Genomic DNA, 18877 nt, shown 5'->3' on the forward strand with positions numbered 1-18877 from the left:
AGGATCTCAGTGACTGATTAGTGATTGCTTGATGACTTTTAGATGACTCATGATGTACATTTATTATATTTTTTGTTGATATTTTGACTCTTGAGAGTTGAGACTTAGACAAGACTCAAAATTCAGGAGTTGATTCACTATTTTGATATGTGATGTAGCACTAGACTTCATATACATATTATATATTAGCTTTCTTTACATGTTTATGTGGAAATGCATTTATTTGATGTTGTGGATACTCTAGATGTTAAAAACAATTAAAAAAAAATGAATAATTTTGTGTTTTTTTAATTTTTCCAACTTTTTGCTGACTTTTTCAAAAAACTCCCGACTTTGTCGATTTTTTCAACTTTTGGACCCTTGCCGAATTAATCCCGACTTCGACTTTTTCCACACTGCTAAAAAACAAGAACTTTTCTTTGGTAAAGGCTTGGTAAGGATGTCAACTATTTGATCATCAAAGGGGATGTGGTGGAGTCTCACTACTCGTCTCTACACCATATCCCGGATATAGTGATACTTGATCTCAATATGCTTGGACTTGTCATGAAACACAAGATTTTCTGCAAAAAGAATCCTACTCGTATTATCACAATATATAACTGTTGTGTCTGGAACTTGCTCAAATAGTTCCCCAAAAAGCTTTCTCAACCAAACTGCCTCACAACTAGCCATGCTAGTAGCAATGTACTCAACTTCAACTGTACTCAGTGCAACAAACACCTGCTTTCTACTCATCCAAGAGATCATGATAGATCCCATGCTAAAGCAACATCTAGAAGTTCTCTTTCATTCAACATAGTTACCAACCCAATCAACATTAATATATCCATGAAGTCTTACATTTTTAGCAGTGCATTTCAATCTTAGATTGATAGTTCCATGCAAGTATTTGAGTACATGTTTTGCAAAAATCCAGTGGGCATGAAAGGGATCAATCATATGTTGACATAGTGTTTACAACAAAGCATATGTGAGGCCTAGTGTTTACCAAAAACATCAAAGCACCAATGAGTTGTCTATACTCTGTGGGATTTGCCAGATTAGGTCCTGCAACTTTGCCACACAATTTCTTAAAGATCATTTTCGTAGAAGTATGCATGAACTTACATTCTACCATAACAAATCTTTCAAGAAGCTTACCAACATATCTTCTTTGAGAAATATAAATTTCGCCAGATCTTTGCCAGACCTCTAGACCCAGAAAGTAATGCATCAAGCCAAGGTCTTTCATTTCAAATTCAAAAGCTAACTCCCTCTTACACTAGAGGATAAGAGGTTCTCCTCTTGTCAAGAATAAATTATTAACATACAATACCAAAGTCAAAGGTATACATTGGATTATCTTGAAGTAGAGGTTTGGGTTTGCAGTGCTTCTTGTGAAACCAAACTTTGTTAGGTAGCTATCATTGCGAGTATACCAAGCTCTTGGAGCTTGCTTCAGCCCATATAAGGTTTTTTTCAATTCACATACATGATTTTTCCTGTCATGCTTTTCAAAGCCTCGTGGCTATTCCACAAATTCCTCTTTCTTGAGGAAACAATGCAAGAAAGCAATTTTCAAATCCATTTGGTAAAGAGTCCATCCTTTGCTAGCAACTAAGGAAACAACAGATCAAATAGTAGTATATCGAGCTATAGGTGCGAAAATCTCATCATAATCTATTGACCCTCTTTTTGAGAGAAACCTCTAGCTACAAATCTAGCCTTATATTTTTCAATACTACCATCTTCACCATGTTTAATCTTAAACAACCATTTGGAATTGACAACAAATTTATCTTGAGGTCTAGGAACCACTTTCCAGACATCATTGTGGATGATGGACTTGTATTCTTCAGCCATGGCATCTTTTTAGACTTGTTCTTTTGCAACTTCTTCAAAGGTGAATGTTTCTGGCTAAATGATGTTGCTCATGGCAGCAGTGTACCCTTGAAACCGACTTGGCTTCTTACTTTCTCTGAACGTTCCTCTTTGTGCAGCATGTTGTTCAATATCTTGCAAGGTATCCTGCAACCATAATGGTCTCTTTTTGGTAGGAGGATCATGTAGTGGAGGATCTAAAGGATCCATGGAACCCATTGGATTATTAGCAAACTCATTCTCAGGTTCTGGTTAAGATAGATGCAACCTCTTTTTCATTAACAACTTGCCTTTCAGTAATGGTAGGAGGAGGAAAGTCTCTTGCTTTTATAACAGCTGCATCTTTATCAATTGTTATGTCTCTGCTAAACTCTATAGTTCTTTGACCAGGTACATAAATTCTATAAGCTTTTGAATTATCACAATAACCAACAAACATACCTTTCTTACCTGAAGCTTCCATTTTGCTTCTTTTCTCTTTCGGCAAATGAAAGTATATAGGACAACCAAATATTCTCAAATGACTCATCTAGCCTTTTACCAGTGAAGACTTCTTTAGGAGTCTTATTGTTTAAGGTCTGATGAAGAGTTTTGTTTTGCACATAAACAACAATATTTGCAGCTTCTCCCCACATAAGCTTTTGTAGCTTTTGATCACGCAGCATGGCTCTCATTGCTTCCATAATGGTTCTATTTTTCCTCTCAACCACACCATTTTGTTGTGGATTGTACGACGCAATGGTTTCTTTCTTTATTTTGACATCTTTGCAAAGATCATTAAAATTATTGGAGGTGAACTCTCCCCCATTATCAGATCTGAAAGCTTTGATCAACTTTCTAGTTTGATTTTCAATCAGAGCCTTGAAGTCTTTGAACATGTCAAATGCTTCCTCTTTCTTTTTCAAAAATAAAATAACGGAGCAGAGTGGGGAGCGGGGGAATCATCCAGACCACATGTCATGGTACAAGGGTAACTGTAATAGGGGAAGGCCACACCTGGGTTTATGAGTTTAGGAGGGAACAAATCATGGTACATGAGTTACCTCGTCCTTTGTTTTTTCACCCTTCTTCATATGCCTTTTGCCTTTTATTGATTTTTCTTCACAACTGCTCAGGGCTACAAGGGATGAGAGCATGATGTAAAATAAATATTTAGCAGTGGATACCCCCTTAAGGATGGGTGGTTCATCGCCCACCAGGGGTTGGGACAATCATGGGTTCCTTAATGATAGAGGGGGCTCATTTAGGGCCCATAGGAACCCGGGTGATGGCCATGGATAAGGGGTAGAGCTCATGTCTGGCTTTTTCCCACGTGCTAAATTTGTATGTCTTGGCCATATTTTGCATTTTGTGGTACATTTCCTGTTGAGAGTGTCCAAATTATGCTTTTTCTTTTCTTTCCTTTTTAGCTACATCAACCTCCAGGGCATCGTTCAGGCTCGACCCAAGGTGTGGACAAGGGGAAGGGAAGGCTAACCCTATGTAGACCTAGTGGAGACATGTGGACCCGGATGGGAAAATAGATGAATGGGGCTAAAATGTGTGGAAGGGGAGTGATGTAGGTGATATCGGGTAGTGGAACCACACAACCAAAATCGGGGTTTCCCATGTAGTGGCAACGCTAAAGCCAATGGTCAGTAAAAGAGATCCCATGGGACTAGGATACAAGAGTAACCACAAAATCGGGCAATGGAGACAAGAATACAAACCTAACCCGTTCTTTTCTCCGAATCCCCTCATCCATCCATGCCCAAAAGTGTCCATGACAAGTAAGGAAAATTATTCAATTGTACCAATGAAAAGCCATACCTTTTGGGTCGGGAGGCCCACCTTCAAACGTACATTCATGACAAGTGGTTGAGGGACCACATGGTTGGCTTAGGTGGCGGAGATGATGAGACATTAAGCTATCTTGTGGCTGAAAGGGTTGTTGGCTGGCTACTGAGGACCATCTAGGAGAAAAAAATCCTCTTCTATACACTATCCACAGGTGGTGGGTAACAAGGCCAACTTGATTGGAGGGTAGGCCGACTTGGTGGAGGAGGCATAAATGACACTTTAGACTCAAAAATGATTTTCTTTTTTGACATACAAAGCCCAAGAAGGGTCTATTACATAATGACAAGGATAATGATACATGATACAAACCCTAGAAGCCTTCAATGGAGGCTTTCGACCTAGAAACGAAATAAACAAAGCATGAAACCCATTCTTATAAATAATTTTCTTTTCCTTTTCTTTTGACAAATATATTACATTATGACTCAAATACAATTATGAAGACCGATACTAGTTACATTTCACAACACAATTGATTTCTAAGAGGAAGAATTTGGTTGGCTTTTCTCCTTGTGGGTTTTTCGCAGGTGATTGGACCTAAATTCTCTATGTGTCATTGTGTTCTTGGTTGTCTTCTATTTTGCATATGGTTTATATGTTGTATGTTCTATCTACAATTTCTTAATTTGTATTGCAGGTCGAAGAAATTTCAATTTAAGTAATTGTTTCAGCATAAAACATCAATTTTCAACATGGTATTAGAACTTTGGTGAAGACAAGCCCAAGAAGACAAGAGCTGTCCCTTCCTATTTGCTGCTGAAATATCCCTTCCTATTTGCTGCTGAAATATTACTTGCTGCTGTTGAAATATCTCTTGTTGTCCCCTCTCTTTACTACTGAAATATCTCTAGCTGTCCCTTCTATTTGCTGTTCATTTTCTGCTGAAATATCCTTTGCTGTACCTTCTATTTGCTGCTGAAATTTGTTTGAGCGGATGAAGATGTCTTCCTCTTACTTTAAGAATTAAGAGAAGTTGGTTGATGTGTTGAATTTCTTCCTTTGGAAGGCTAGATTGGATATTATTCTTGAAGACTTCATTAGGCCTTCTCCTCAAAGGCTAGACGACTCACTTTGTTCATCATTCAACCCTCTTGAGAGGCTTCTTATTATGTTATTGAACCATTTGATGGGCTTGTCACCAAAAGTATTGTTATTATGCATATCATTTTATTTTACAGGCTCAATTAGGCCAATTTAGCTAAATCAAATTCATTTGGAGAGTGTATAAATAAAAGTGAGATGATTCATTTTCATCATCATCATCACTTGGATTGGGTTCTTATCTCTTGTGAGATTTTCGCTACCCCTTTTGGAGGAGGATTTTGGAATGAATGAATTTTGATGTTTGGATATCTCTCTCTTGTCTTGGAGCTTCATTATTGGCATAATTTTGTGATTGAATATACTCTTTGCACATGTAAGTGACCTTTTCATGTTTATTCTTGCTATTTGCTTTAATACATTGATGTTGTTGGGGTTTTCGCTATACTAGATCTGAATTTACTGCTTTTCTTATGCGAAATTGTGGGAATTTAATCTTTTGTAGTGTTGCATCATCTCGATTCTCATGTATCATATGTGAAATGATGAATGTTCCTAGAGATTTTCTCTATTGAACATATCTTGATAAGTTATTAATTATTGCAAATTGAAGTAGAAATTCATCTACTAGCTGCTCTCATGCCCTAATTGCCATGCGAAGTTATCTAGGAGGCTCGTTGATGGGGTGTAGTTCCTCTAAATTACAAATTTCATCTTGACTCCATCTTCCTCAAAGGATTAGGCACTGATCCTTCCATAGGTGATCATTTTCAAAGAGAATTCCTCTCACCTTCTCCTCCTTTTCTAGGTCTAGCCTCCATAGGTCACCTAGGGCATCACTTTTCTCATGATTTAGCCATCAAAAGAATTCAATCTCTTTCCCACAACTACACTGGTGTGTCCTCAAAAAGCCCTCCAAATTTCACGAGATTTTGACGGTGGGATCTTGAGATATTTCAAGCCCTAGCTCGAAGATCAATTCTTTCCCTTGGTTTCCCATTGGCTAGTAACCTCATTGGGATCATAGCACTAAATCATCAAAGAAAGATTCTTTCTTTGATCCTCTTCCTTTCCCCAATTAGGTCAAGTACATCCTTGATTGATCAACTTCATATCCTTGACCTAATTTTGGGTCCACTTGGCCCTTGGTGGTCCCGCAACTTGTTGACTACAATTCCACAAAGATCACTTAGAAGCCAAGCATTCATAAGGCCTTCTGAGACTAGGGGATTCCTTTACAAAGCATACTCCCAAACCCCATCCTCAAAATCCCTCTTAGCCCTTCCTAGAGAGCCCATCACCTTGCTTCTAAAGCAAGTAACCTATTTAATTGGGTCTCTCTTGGGAATAGGCTTAGGAATCACTTCCTTATCTTATCATTGACTATACCTATTCTAGTGATTCCTCACATACTGGGACTCCTCCCATTGGTGAAAGTCCATAAAGAGTAGGGAGCCTTAGTTGAGGCGACAGTGGGCTATTGCTCCATTGTTTCCCTCGACCTAGTAGTTTTTCGATAGGATCCCCTCTTAGGACACCTGCTAGTTTTAGTGGTAACAGTAACTTCACAACCCCAACTAGTATCAAACTTCCAATGTATATGTTCTTGTATGCTAGCATGAAATTTTGGGGTCTTCAACTATTCTGACATTGCTTAGGTCATCACAATATCCAAAAACATCTTGATGGGAACTTCCTTCTTCAACTTCTCCAGCAACACCAAACTCAACCTCGACACTTTTCAAAATATCCAATTATTGTTCACAACTTCATTAATCACGAAAACAACTTTATTCATCATAAATAACAATCAATAGTGCTTTATCCTTTCTCTGATCTTCATTCTATGAAAATCTCGTCTATCGCAACAACTGGAAATTATTTTCGTAATTGTTAATTTATTTAACAATTTATGTGTAGTTTTCTACGACAAATATCAAATAATTCACACTGTGATTTTCAATGAAAATCTCATCTCTCACAACAACTGGAAATTATTTTCGTAATTGTTAATTTATTTAACAATTTATTTGCACTTTGCTACGACAAATATCAAATAATTCAAACTGTGATTTTCACAAATAAATAATGTGGAAGAAAAATAGCACTGGAAACTGAGAAAATCTAGCACACACAAATTTTACACAATTATTTTTGGATTATGACAAATATCAAATAATTCACACTATGATTTTCACAAATAAATATTGTGGAAGAGTAATAGCATTGGAAACTGAGAAAATCTAGCGCACACAAATTTTACACAATTTTTTTTGGACAAATGTTCCTGGAAAAACCCAACTTGGGAAAACCAGTGCAACAACTGAGGGTTTATTTTATTATGCAATAAGGAATTCTAAGTATAATCTTTGGAAGCCCAACTGTTTGTCCAAATGGTAAGATTTGATAGAAAATACTTTGAGAGAATAATTCTCTCCCTCCACAAGCAAACTTGTAGCCTTTGAAATTTGGTTGTCAACCTTTGTGCAGGGGAATTTTCTTCTGATGATCCATGTGGCTATGTTGGGAACTCCCATGTGATCTGCATGTTTGTTCTGGGAAGACCCGTGTGACCCTAATCTGCGACGTCAAAAAAATCTGTGCGACCCTTGCGGTTGATCAGGGCTAGCTGCGATGTGGAATACTTCATTCACTTGCCTTCTGCCTCTTCGGATCTGAAAATCTTCCACTGGATGACTATCTTTTCCCTTTTGATGCTTTGTTACTCGATCTATGACTTGGTCACTACTATTGACCTGCACTGGAGGATCAACCGGTCTAGATCATTGAGTATTTGCAGTTGGTGACACTTTCAAGTGCTCCCCCAGAAGTGTCTCTGGCGTGTTTTTTAAGTGCCCATCGACTTCTTATAATCCTCTGTTGGAGCACCAACAACCAAGATTAAAACTTAATGAAGGTGTAGGATCATCTTGAAGTCGATCTGTGCGAGTTTCTAGACTATTCTCACCTTGACTTAATTAATTCTAATTAGTTAACTAGTTTTCCTAAGTTTGAAATTAGGAAACATTAAAAAATAGGTTAATAATCTAATTAAGTCATCTCTAGGTGGAATTTCTAGAAACGATTTATGGGTTTTTGAGATCTCATGCATTCTAGCCTCTACACCAAATTTAGTTGCTAGTACACATTCGATGTTACAAAAACTAACACTCCATTTTAGCAAGGACTGTGATCTAATGTTGCAAACCCTGCCACAACACTCTACCTCTGTATCATCTCTTGTCACACTGCTGATGTCTGGCTTCTGCTACCCACCAACCACTGCTCAACTCTGATGTTGTATTTGTGCTGCTGCTGACATTGCTATACTGTTGCCAACTCTGCATCTACACTGCAACTCCCTCTCATCTGTTGCTGCTGTAACTACAACTACTACAACTGAGAAGCATCCAAAATACTGAATTGTTTGTGTTCAGTATGATGCATATGTCTCCCGAGTCCTGATTGCTACTAGCCTCTTCACTATCACTAAAGAATTGGCGCTGCTGTTAAGTCTGCATTGAGCCATCTGTTCTGTTGTAAACACTGTACTACGATACTCAACATTTGAGTACTAATAGTCTGCAATTATCACTCTGGTACTAACTGCATCAACTGCCAATGATCCATCCTACTACTGAATACTCTGGATCCCCGTAGCCAGTTAATGATCCATGAGGTGGACTCCTCAAGGACCTTCCCCATATTTGTAGCTCTCTGGGGTCACAACACCAAATCACCCCACCTCACTCCTAGAGGTATATCTATGAACATAGCAAACTCTTCCTCGAGCCTAGAGGAAAGCTTGTCTATTTTTGCGGATGTTGCGTATTAGTCCTACTTCTCATGCTTGTCCTTCCCGAGAGGGCACAGGGTACTATAGTGACTGAACTCACCACACCTCAAGCACTTGACCTTTGACAGGGCTTTTTTCTTCTTCTTCTGCTCCCCCGACCCTTGACTGGGACCCTTCAATTCCAGGGCCACATTCGCCTCCTCCTTCACACCCTTCGATCCGTTTCTACTGTTGCCATTAATGGAGCTCTTAAGCAAAGCTCGCCTCATTTCCTCCTGCTGCAAATTGACCCACATCTTGCCCCATCTAGGTAGCATGTCTCTGCCCAATATACTTTGGACGAAGACTTGCTAATCCTTCGAGACATTGTATAAACGTACTAGCTCTAATGGTTGAGGCGTTTCCCCAACAATTGCAAGCTGATCTTGAACCTCTTGAATCTTGGTGAGGAAGGGATCTATGCCTTTTCCCTTTCGAATCCTGATGCATCTGAGCTTCTCTTCCAAGAACATCTTCCTTTTCTCAGAAGTACTCTGATATATCGTAGAGAGAGCTACCCACATCTCTTTAGATGTACCTATGTTTGCGACATGTGAGACTATATGATCTCAGACTCCATCCAAGATCAACCGCTTCACCATCACCATCTCCTTCCTGTATTCTTTTAGCTGATCCACATCCTAGGGAATTGCCACCAAATTATCTATGTAGGCTTTCAGGCCATATTCATCTAGAAGGAAGGACATCCTTACTTTCTAGATGAAATAGTTGGAAGCTCCATCCAACCTATATTGACTTCTAAGTCGCACTGTGGCCATCTCGAAAATTTTCGAAAACCCCCTCTTTCCTTCTGCTTGGCTACTACTTTGCTACTTGCAGTGCCATATGGAATGCGTATATTCGTTAGCTGCTACTGTCAATTTGCCTTGGAAAATCAAATTTCTGAGACTTGAAGTTCCCTGAGAAATTTTCCTTTTGTTGTGTGTGCTTTTCTCTTCCACACGACATTGGTTCTGCGGCCAACCAAGGAATCTACTCAATGAAAATCTGAGCTACACTTGCTTCCTTTGATTGCTGGAATCACTAACCCAGGCAACTTGACTTTTCTACAACCTTGCAACTGAAAGTCGAATTTCTGCCCCAAAAATTCGTCATGCTTGTTTGAGCACCGCGCTGCCTCCAAGAATTTCGGCTTACTGCTTCCTCTCAGCAGCGAAATTATTTCTTTCGCTTTTGAGCTTCCTGGCTGATCACTCACGCTCTGATATCATGTGAAAATTTCATCTATTACAACAATTGGAAATTATTTTCCTAATCGTTAATTTATTTAACAATTTATTTGCAGTTTGCTATGATAAATACCAAATAATTCACACTGTTATTTTCACAAATAAATACCACGAAAGAAAAATAGCGCTGAAAATCTTTATTCACTACCGCGTTCCCCGTCCCTTTAGGGCTTTCTAGGACTCCGCCTCCATTAAATGAAGGAATTTGTTTTCTTCTTTATACGCCTCTGAGGTTTCTTGGTGGATTTCCTGTCACCTGCAGTCTCCGCAATCGAGCATCTCGTCAGGAAATATCAATTCAGATTAAAATGCAGCGGCTTTCTGCGAAAAACTGTGAAGCCACGCTTCAAATCTGAGGATAAGAGCAGAGACCTTTGAGAATATTCATGGTCTTTGAGGGACTGAACCGACAAATTCCATTTCCTGGGGAATCAGCTCGTTTTGGCCTAGATTGACGGGAGTCCCAGGAAAAAGGCTTCCATTTCATTTATTGCAAACCCTGGGCAATCGATTTCATGTTTTTTAATACGAATTTCTCAAGGTCTAAACGATTGGTGGATTTCTCAGGACCTCAAAGATTCATTCCTGCGATGCATTTCACACTGGTAATTTTGTGCATGCAGCAATGCAATTCACTGAAAAAACGCAGAGGATAGAGGCGTTGATGACAGAGGCGTCAGAACAGTTAGCGCAGAGCGACCAGCGGAACCGATGGGGAGAGCAGGGTGAGCGTTAGACTCATTAGACTGAGAATGGCAGAAAAACGCATAGATGATGAGCGCAGAGAATTGTCAGACAGTAGAGGCGCAGGTGTAATGACGCTCTGTATTCAGAAGAACAGGCAGGCACAATTAAAGGAGCGTTACAGGTAATGAAGACTAGGCCAGCACTATTCAAGGCAACTCAGACCAGTTGCTCAGGGAAAACAGGCCACTCATCATGGAGCCCAAATGGTGTGCTGTTAAAGTCGAAGTGAACTAACTGCATGTCTTCAGAGATCTCAATTTCAACAGTGGCACGGGGATGAGTCTGGACCAATATGAAGGGTAACGATACACCCCCAGATGGAGTATTCCCTGAACTATATCTATGCTCATTTCGTTTCACTAGATTTTGAAGGCCTATAATCTGTTCTTCGAGTTCGTGAAAATAAGATGCTTTCTTCTCAATCCTACTTTTCAAGAGCAATTTCTCAGCCTTAAGCTGTTCGACATCATTTATACTTGTCTTAGGCAACCCCTTCCAATGGATTTCTTTTTTCTCCTTTGAAATTATCTCCATTGCCATAAGTACATTCAGTGCATCATAAACCCTTCGCCGAATGTTCTTTTCATCATATTGTTGCCGGTCTGGTGAAACAAGAGTGCTGTCCAGATTTGCATATTTAGCTACAAGTTCATCTGCAACCTCATTATATGTGGTCCGGCCCTTGCTCTCAACCTTCTGACTGCATAGGCTTGCTAAGTCCGGAGTCAACTGTTGACTGTCTTGCCACGCTGAGTTGATTGCTTTAAAGCCAAGTCTGGTAACTTTGGTTTCATTCAATTAGAAAGTTTTCAGAAATCAGTGAAAGGCATTGCCCTTTTTTCACTATGGTCACAGAAGGTTGTGCTGAAAGAAGTTGGTGAAATATATGTAAAACATAATGCAACAGAATGCAATGTATTCAGAGGTTCAAAGACCTGTTTGGCTGCACCAGATTACTCTAATTACATAAAGACCTGCAATTCTAAAAACAAACCTGTTGACTGTGCTTTCAAATCATTCATTACAAAAGTTTTTTTTTGAAGGTCTATCATTAGTACCGCAACAATATGTTGGAGCAGAAGTGATATCATCATAGCATCAAATTTAAGGTCTTCAACAGTAACGTAGCTTCATCATCTTATTTTATATGGATTGTAATTGGTGCTTGTTGATCGCACACTGATCATTTGTTGCACGGGATATTGCTAGTGGGTGTTACCTTTTTGCATTGAGTAGTAGTTGTGATCAGTGTTTGAGGTGTAATTCTGACATTAAAGAAAAAATGGCCAGAACCAGTGAAGTATTACAGTTCCTTAAAACTTTGATATTATCTACTATTGATGACACATTACAAATCAGCAAAGGATCTCTCTCAGAAATTCAGACATGTTTACAAAATGCACAGGAAAATATTGAGTTTTTGCAGTTGGAGACAAAGCTACAGCAAGAAGAATTACAGCAGTGGAGTCATCATTCTGAACCTGTTTTTGTTTAGAACATTGAGACAACCACCCATCAGCAGCATGTTAATAATGTTACAGTTCATTCAAATCAAGCAGCAGTTGTATATGCAGATGCAGAAACTCAGTCTGCACTTCCCAAGCCCATCATCAGACCTTGGGAACAGCTTGTTCACAACAAGCACAGAACTGGTCTTGGATATGACAAGGACTTGTCCTTTCATATTCTAGACTATGCCAAGCCCATTCAGTTTCAGAGTGCTGGATTCATTTATGACAGTTCACCTGCTCCTCATGACAGTTCAGATTCAGCTGTTACAGAATCTGCCCCTCTTCTACAGCAACAACAACAACAACAAAAACAACAGATCGTGAAATGCCAACACTGTGATCGAGTTGGCCATCTGAAAGATCACTGTTTTGATCTTCATCCATGTGAGCACTGTCATAAAACCAGCCATTCTTCACACAGATGTTTCAGAAACAAACCACCTGCAAGAACAAAGATTCATCTTGGATGGATCGCTTCCTGGCAATGGGCATCAACAGCCAAGAAGATATTCCAAACACATGTCAGAACTTGTTCCAGAATATTGAACAGTCTTGCAGTTGAGTTTTCTCCATCTTCTCACCTTGTACCTGACAGGGGGGGAAATGATGATCATCTACAAGCTTCAAAGTCACATCAAGCGAGCCTGAGCCACAACCTGCCACACCTGTTTCAGAGTTGCAGCCAGAGACAAAGATGCCTGAACATGCCTTCAGTTGGAAATCTGGGACACTTCCTCTAGCAGAAGACTTCAACTTCTTGCCAGTTTTGGAAGAATTCCAGGAACACAATTGAGAACACTTCCTCTAGCAGAAGACTCCAGCTTCTTGCCAGTTTTGGAAGAGTTCCAGGAATTGCATTAAGCATTCCAGAGTTGTTGGTCATCCTTAAACCATCACAGATTGAGATCACTTCCTCTAGCAGAAAACTTCAGTTTCTTGCCAGTTTTGGAAGAGTTCCGGGAACTGCACTAAGCGTTCCAGTGTTGGTGGTCATCCTTAAACCACCGCCCTTTTTACCAACATTTCATAGAGCACATTCAGCCTAGTGCTGCCATGCATTTTTTGCACATTTTGTATTACAGCTCTCTTCTTGGACTCATACATAACCCTTCGGATTAAGGGGGGGAATGTTGGATACCTAATCCTAAAGGGTTAGTGTGGAATTCGAATGGACAAAAGCAGTCCAAGAGACCTTGGGATCTGAATCCCAAGAGTCACGTATTGTACTATAAATGTGTATCTTATGTTAATAAAAAATGAACTGCATGATTTATCTTTCCTACTCTTTTGTTGTCCATATGAGTTTAACATGAAAGTCGAATTTATGCCCCAAGAATTCGTCATGCCTGTTTGAGCACCGCGCTGCCTCCAAGAATTTCGGCTTACTGCTTCCTCTCAGCAGCGAAATTATTTCTTTCGCTTTTGAGCTTCCTGGCTGATCACTCACGCTCTGATATCATGTGAAAATTTCATCTATTACAACAATTGGAAATTATTTTCCTAATCGTTAATTTATTTAACAATTTATTTGCAGTTTGCTATGATAAATACCAAATAATTCACACTGTTATTTTCACAAATAAATACCACGAAAGAAAAATAGCGCTGAAAACTAAGAAAATCTAGCATGCACACAAATTTTACACAATTATTTTTGGAAAAATGTCCCTGGAAAAACCCAACTTGCGAAAATCAATGCAAAAAACTGAGGGTTTATTTTAATATCCAACAGTGAATTTTAAGTACATTCTTTGGAAGCCCAATTGGCTGTCCAAATGATAAGATTTGACAGAAAATAATTAGAGAGAATAATTCTCTCCCTCCACAAGCAAACCTACGGCCTCTGAAATTTGGTTGTCAACCTTTGCGCAGGGTAAATTTGCTTCTGACGATCCGTGTGGCTGTGCTAGGAAGTCCAACGCAATTCATGTGTCTGTTATGGGAAAACCCGCGTGGCCTTAGTCTGCGTTGTCAGCAAAATCTGGGCAACCCTTGCGGCTAATGTAGGCTAGCTGTGATGTGGAATACTTCAATTACTCACCTTCTACCTCTCTAGATCTGAAAATCTTCCTCCGGATCACTGTCTTTGCCCCTCTGACACTTTGCTACTCGATCTTTGACTTGATCACTACTATTGGCTTGCATTGGAGGATCAATTTGTCTAGATCGTTGAGTATCTGCAACTGGTCACACTTTCAAGTGCTCCTCACCTTAAGGTGCTCTCCCAAAAGTGTCTATGGTGTGTTCTCCAAGTGCCCATCGACTTTTCTTATAATCCTGTCTTAGAGCACCAACGACCAAGATTAAAGCTTAATCAAGGGCTAGGATCATCTTGAACTCGATCTGTGTAAGTTTCTAGACTATTCTCACCTTGACTTAATTAATTATGATTAATTAACCAATTTTTCTAATTTTAGACTTAGGAAACATTAAAAAATAGGCTAATAATCTAATTATGTCATCTCTATGTGGAATTTCCTGAAACTATTTTTGGGTTCTGGAGATCTCATGCATTTTAGCCTCTCCACAAAATTTCATGGCTAGAACACATCCAACGCTACCAAAACTAACACATTCTTTCTTCATAGTCTTTATTATCGCTATCACAACTTGTCCTCCCTCTGAACTGGGGAGATATACACCTTCTTTATCCAAGCTTCTTCTCTATTAGGAGGCAAATTCATCAACAACTCAGCCACACGGTCTCTATCATCATATCATCGGAGAAGTTTAACTTTCCAAAACTTCATTTCTTTAGGAGCATCATCCTTTATCTTCATATAGTAACAAGGTCATCTATCAATCACCAATGTAAACTTCAATGTTATTAGGGTTCTTACAACTCCCTCTTTCCATCATGCTCATCATCATTATCAAGTTCTCATCAAGTATGAGGTAGGTAAGCATCTTCAACATCTTGAAGACTATGTACCTGCAAATCTTCAACAACAAGTACAAGCAAGTACAAACATATATGTACAAGTGCATGAAATCAAAGTTATTAATGTTAGCATATCATCACAATGGGAACATCTAGGATTATCAAAGCTTTCAACAAGAAATCAAATTTTAGACTTCCTAAACCTAAAGCTAGTTAGGATTACAAACATCGAGTGTTACATCTTTCATACCCTAGACTTCTAACAACAACTTCACTAGGGTTTTTGTCACAAATCATATATTCCATCTTCAAGATAACAACTAAATCTTGTTAGTATTCTAATCACTGCGAAAGCATTTTTACAAATAGGGTTTCATTATCATACCCTAGAATCTTATAACAATCTCTATTCTAATCATAGCGAAAGCATTTTTACATCTAGGATTTCATTATCATACCCTAGAATCTTATAACAATCTCTACTAGGGTTTTATTGTAAACCCTAATACAAACATAAAAACTTTAATGTTAGATAACAACTTGACCAAGCTAGGGCTTCAATCAAATAGAAGCATATACACCTAGGGTTTCTTTCCTAGGATCATTCATTATTACAAGGGTTTTGTCATAAACCCAAAATCATCAAACCCTAAAAATCTAGGGTTCATCAATTATCCTAGACATCCATAACAAACACTAAAAGCTAGGGTTTTATCATAATATTACCAAACCCTAAACATAAAGAGACCAGGATTTTATGATGTGATCTAGACTTTATCAAAAAACCCTAAGTAGGCTAGGGTTTTATTGTGAACCCTAAAGATTAGGGTTTTTATGAACACTGAACCTTTGGCCCTTTGGTTAGGGCTTCATTTTTCACTCTATAAGACCTTTAGATTAGGTCTATAACTGTCTCTATAGAGTGCGGTCTAGATCTTCCTGTAATGTTACTTCTTTTGCTTGCATATGGGAATACTTTTCCAAAGAAATAGCCTTGAAACTTTTATAGAATGTCACATTGTGTTTAGATTGAAAGACTGCTTATGAATTTTCTAAGAAGGACGTTATGATTCTTACAAAAAGATTTTACGCTGCTACGGTATATATTCAGACTTGATAAGGAGGTTAATTTGCTGCTATAAGTCTTTGTCTAGGCCTTTCGGATCTTGAACAAGAATGAAGACATTCTCATATATATTTCTGGATATTCAAATATTGACCTTGTAAATTTTGGATCCTTGAAGTCTGAACAATGCTATTCTCAATCTTAGGCATTCTTCTCATCTTAGTCTTTTCCTGATCCTCTTTGCATTTGAGTTCTACTTAGTGGAGTCCTTCGATAGATGATGAGAATGCTTGATCTTCAGGCTTCCTTTTTGTCCTTATTCACCATAGCAACTTGATAATGACTTATGTTCTTTTAGTTATCGTCTTCTTATAGCTCTTCTTTAATTTCTTTATGTCTTCTTATCATCAAACAACTACCAAAAAAAATGAAGATCAATGACACAAGATGTAGGCTCTCAGCCTTGGCAGAACCCCTCCTTGAGGGGAAAACCCAAAAATCTCCTCTTCTTCAAGAACCAAATCAAATGAGACAACCAGAACCAAGATCTTCCACCATTCACCAAGTCAACCTCTCATGATGACAAGTCAAACTTTAGTTGAATGAGAGTTAGGATTATCCACAGTAGCAATCATAATTTGTTGACCTTTTGAATACTGAAAGGGATCCATCATTAGGACAATGAATGAATGATAGAAGAACCTTAGTCAAATATTCAAAAGTCAACATAGATCAGTTCTCCAAAAACAAGTGAACAAGGGTCTCAACCCTCTTTGCAATTCAACCTGCACCTTCTTCCCTGCAACATGTCTTAGTCTACTTCGCACATGTGGCAAATGACAGAATTTCGGCTTCTTTCTTATTGGACAAGAGACTCCTCTTCTGCGATGTGATTTTTCTTCTCCTTTAGGCTCTTCGCATCTCTTTTCTTCACTGAAAAGTTGTAGATCGAATGCTTCTTGTTCTCCTCCAAACTAGGTCGAATGATAGGGTATATATAATGGTTTTTCATTGTTCTTTGAGTCCGACATGAGAATTTTGAGGCCAACTTGTAGAATGAGCAGTCCGACAAGAGAAGATGACCAAATTATATCAATATAATTTTCTTTCTTTGACACAATGAGGCCAAGAAGGGTCTTTTATGTTAGAAAATCAGAAAGGCGAAAATATTTTCTTATACTTGATAATTACTTGTGATGTTCTTGACTTCTTATTAAGTTTTATATTTTATTTCTTTTAGTTCATCAAGCAATTACCACGCAAAAGCACATAAAACAATGGACACCAAATATAAGCACTATGCTAGGGCAAAACCCCACTGAAGGGGAAAACCCAGTCAAAATTCTCTTCCTTTCAATAATATTATTTGAGACTCTTCACCCTAGACAAAGACCAAACCTTCCTCCACACCAAGTCAGCCTCCCAGATCTTCGACCTCTCTTCCAACTGTTAGCCTCCTATACCAATAGGTGTTCATCTCTCATGATTGACAGTGGAAATGCCAAAAATGTTCGCCTTCCATGCTGCTAAGGTTCCATTTTTGTGAAAGAAGCAGACAATTTAAAAAATGTAAAGAGGGTATGCCTTAAAAGAAAAATCAAAGGGCAAGAAAAGGAATTGGTCAATGAAAAATAAAAGAAATGAACCCCAAAAAAATACCATGAAAGTGGCTAGTTCAAATTGCCACCACTACCTTGATGGGTGGCCCAAAAGCTCAAGCTGGGCCTCACCATGTTTTAAATTGCATGTTGTAGATTAGAGAGGAAGTACCTGTTCAAACAGTTCAAGCTTGACAGATGACTAGGTGGATAGAGAAAGAAAGGAGCCCAACTGCTTAATCTGGGCCCTTGGAAGTCATAAGGGTAGACTTAGATAGGAGGGTAGCAGAAATAAAAAGAGAATTATCAGGGTTTGCAAGGCTAAGTGCACCCATACAAAATGAAGAAAAAATGTTAGGCATAATAAGCAGGGTAGGCAGTTGAAGGTTGCAGAAAGCAAAATCCAAGCACATCACTTGGAGCAAATCAAAGTGGCCATCAGCAGGAAAGGCAATAGCAATGGCCTATATGGAAAAGTGCCAAATCATCACTAACTTCCCTCATCTCCTTCAAAAGTCTTTTACTAATCCCCCCATGAGGACTGCAGGATCTGCCTGATCAGTCCTCCCTACACTCTTCACTTGTACAAATTTCATGTCATAAATGACTTCTTTATTTTGAAAAGAAGCCACATTTCTTGTGTAAAAATTCTTTTCATTTTGATCTACTTCCTAACTAAGTTTGATTCCTGAAAAGCTTAGTAACTACCACTTCCCATTCTCATTCCCCCCCAGTACTAACTACTAACTGTATTTACATTAAATCCCCTATGTCCCCCTTTCCCCTACTATTATAACACACTGGTGTATAATACCCCAAGCAATGTATAAATACCCCCCCCCCCTTTAGCACTATAGCTAAATAAGTTTGTCTAAGGGAGACATTAGTCCACCAGGGACTATGGTTAACCCTGCTTTGGGATTGCTCTAACCTCTGGTTAGAGTAATAACCTGCACTTATCCCTCATTTCCCCTTTTTTCCTAAAAAATCTCATAAAGCCCCCTTTCCCTCTGCTCAAACCTAATTCTAACCCTTTGTTCCCCCCGACAGATTAATTCTAAAAACCCACAAAAACCCCAAAACCCAAAGTCCCGCGCCCCAAATATTAAACTGAATATTTTAATGATCAGGCAGGACCCAACCCAAAGTTGCGTGATCGATCAATAGCGCCCGCCAGTCGTCCATCTACTGCCCCCCTTCATCCAACGGTGGGAGGTCTTTTTTGATTTCCAACCCGTCGATGTTT

At 38.9% G+C, this 18877-nt stretch overlaps 1 protein-coding gene across 1 annotated transcript; it reads right to left on the bottom strand.

The window, feature by feature from the left end:
• Window positions 1-10731: 10731 nt before the first annotated feature.
• On the bottom strand, window positions 10732-11597 carry LOC149141236 (transcription factor-like protein DPB). Its single transcript, XM_089451192.1, has 2 exons — window positions 11570-11597; window positions 10732-11357 (listed from the first exon to the last, which is right to left on the bottom strand). Exons 1-2 carry the CDS (start codon window positions 11595-11597, stop codon window positions 10732-10734), a joined length of 654 nt encoding a protein of 217 aa, XP_089307318.1.
• Between the last annotated feature and the right edge of the window lie 7280 nt (window positions 11598-18877).

Source organism: Pinus tabuliformis, chromosome X (genome assembly GCF_031772625.1).
Source record: "Pinus tabuliformis cultivar Carrire ecotype Pingquan chromosome X, CPIR1, whole genome shotgun sequence".
Lineage (NCBI taxonomy): Eukaryota > Viridiplantae > Streptophyta > Pinopsida > Pinales > Pinaceae > Pinus > Pinus tabuliformis.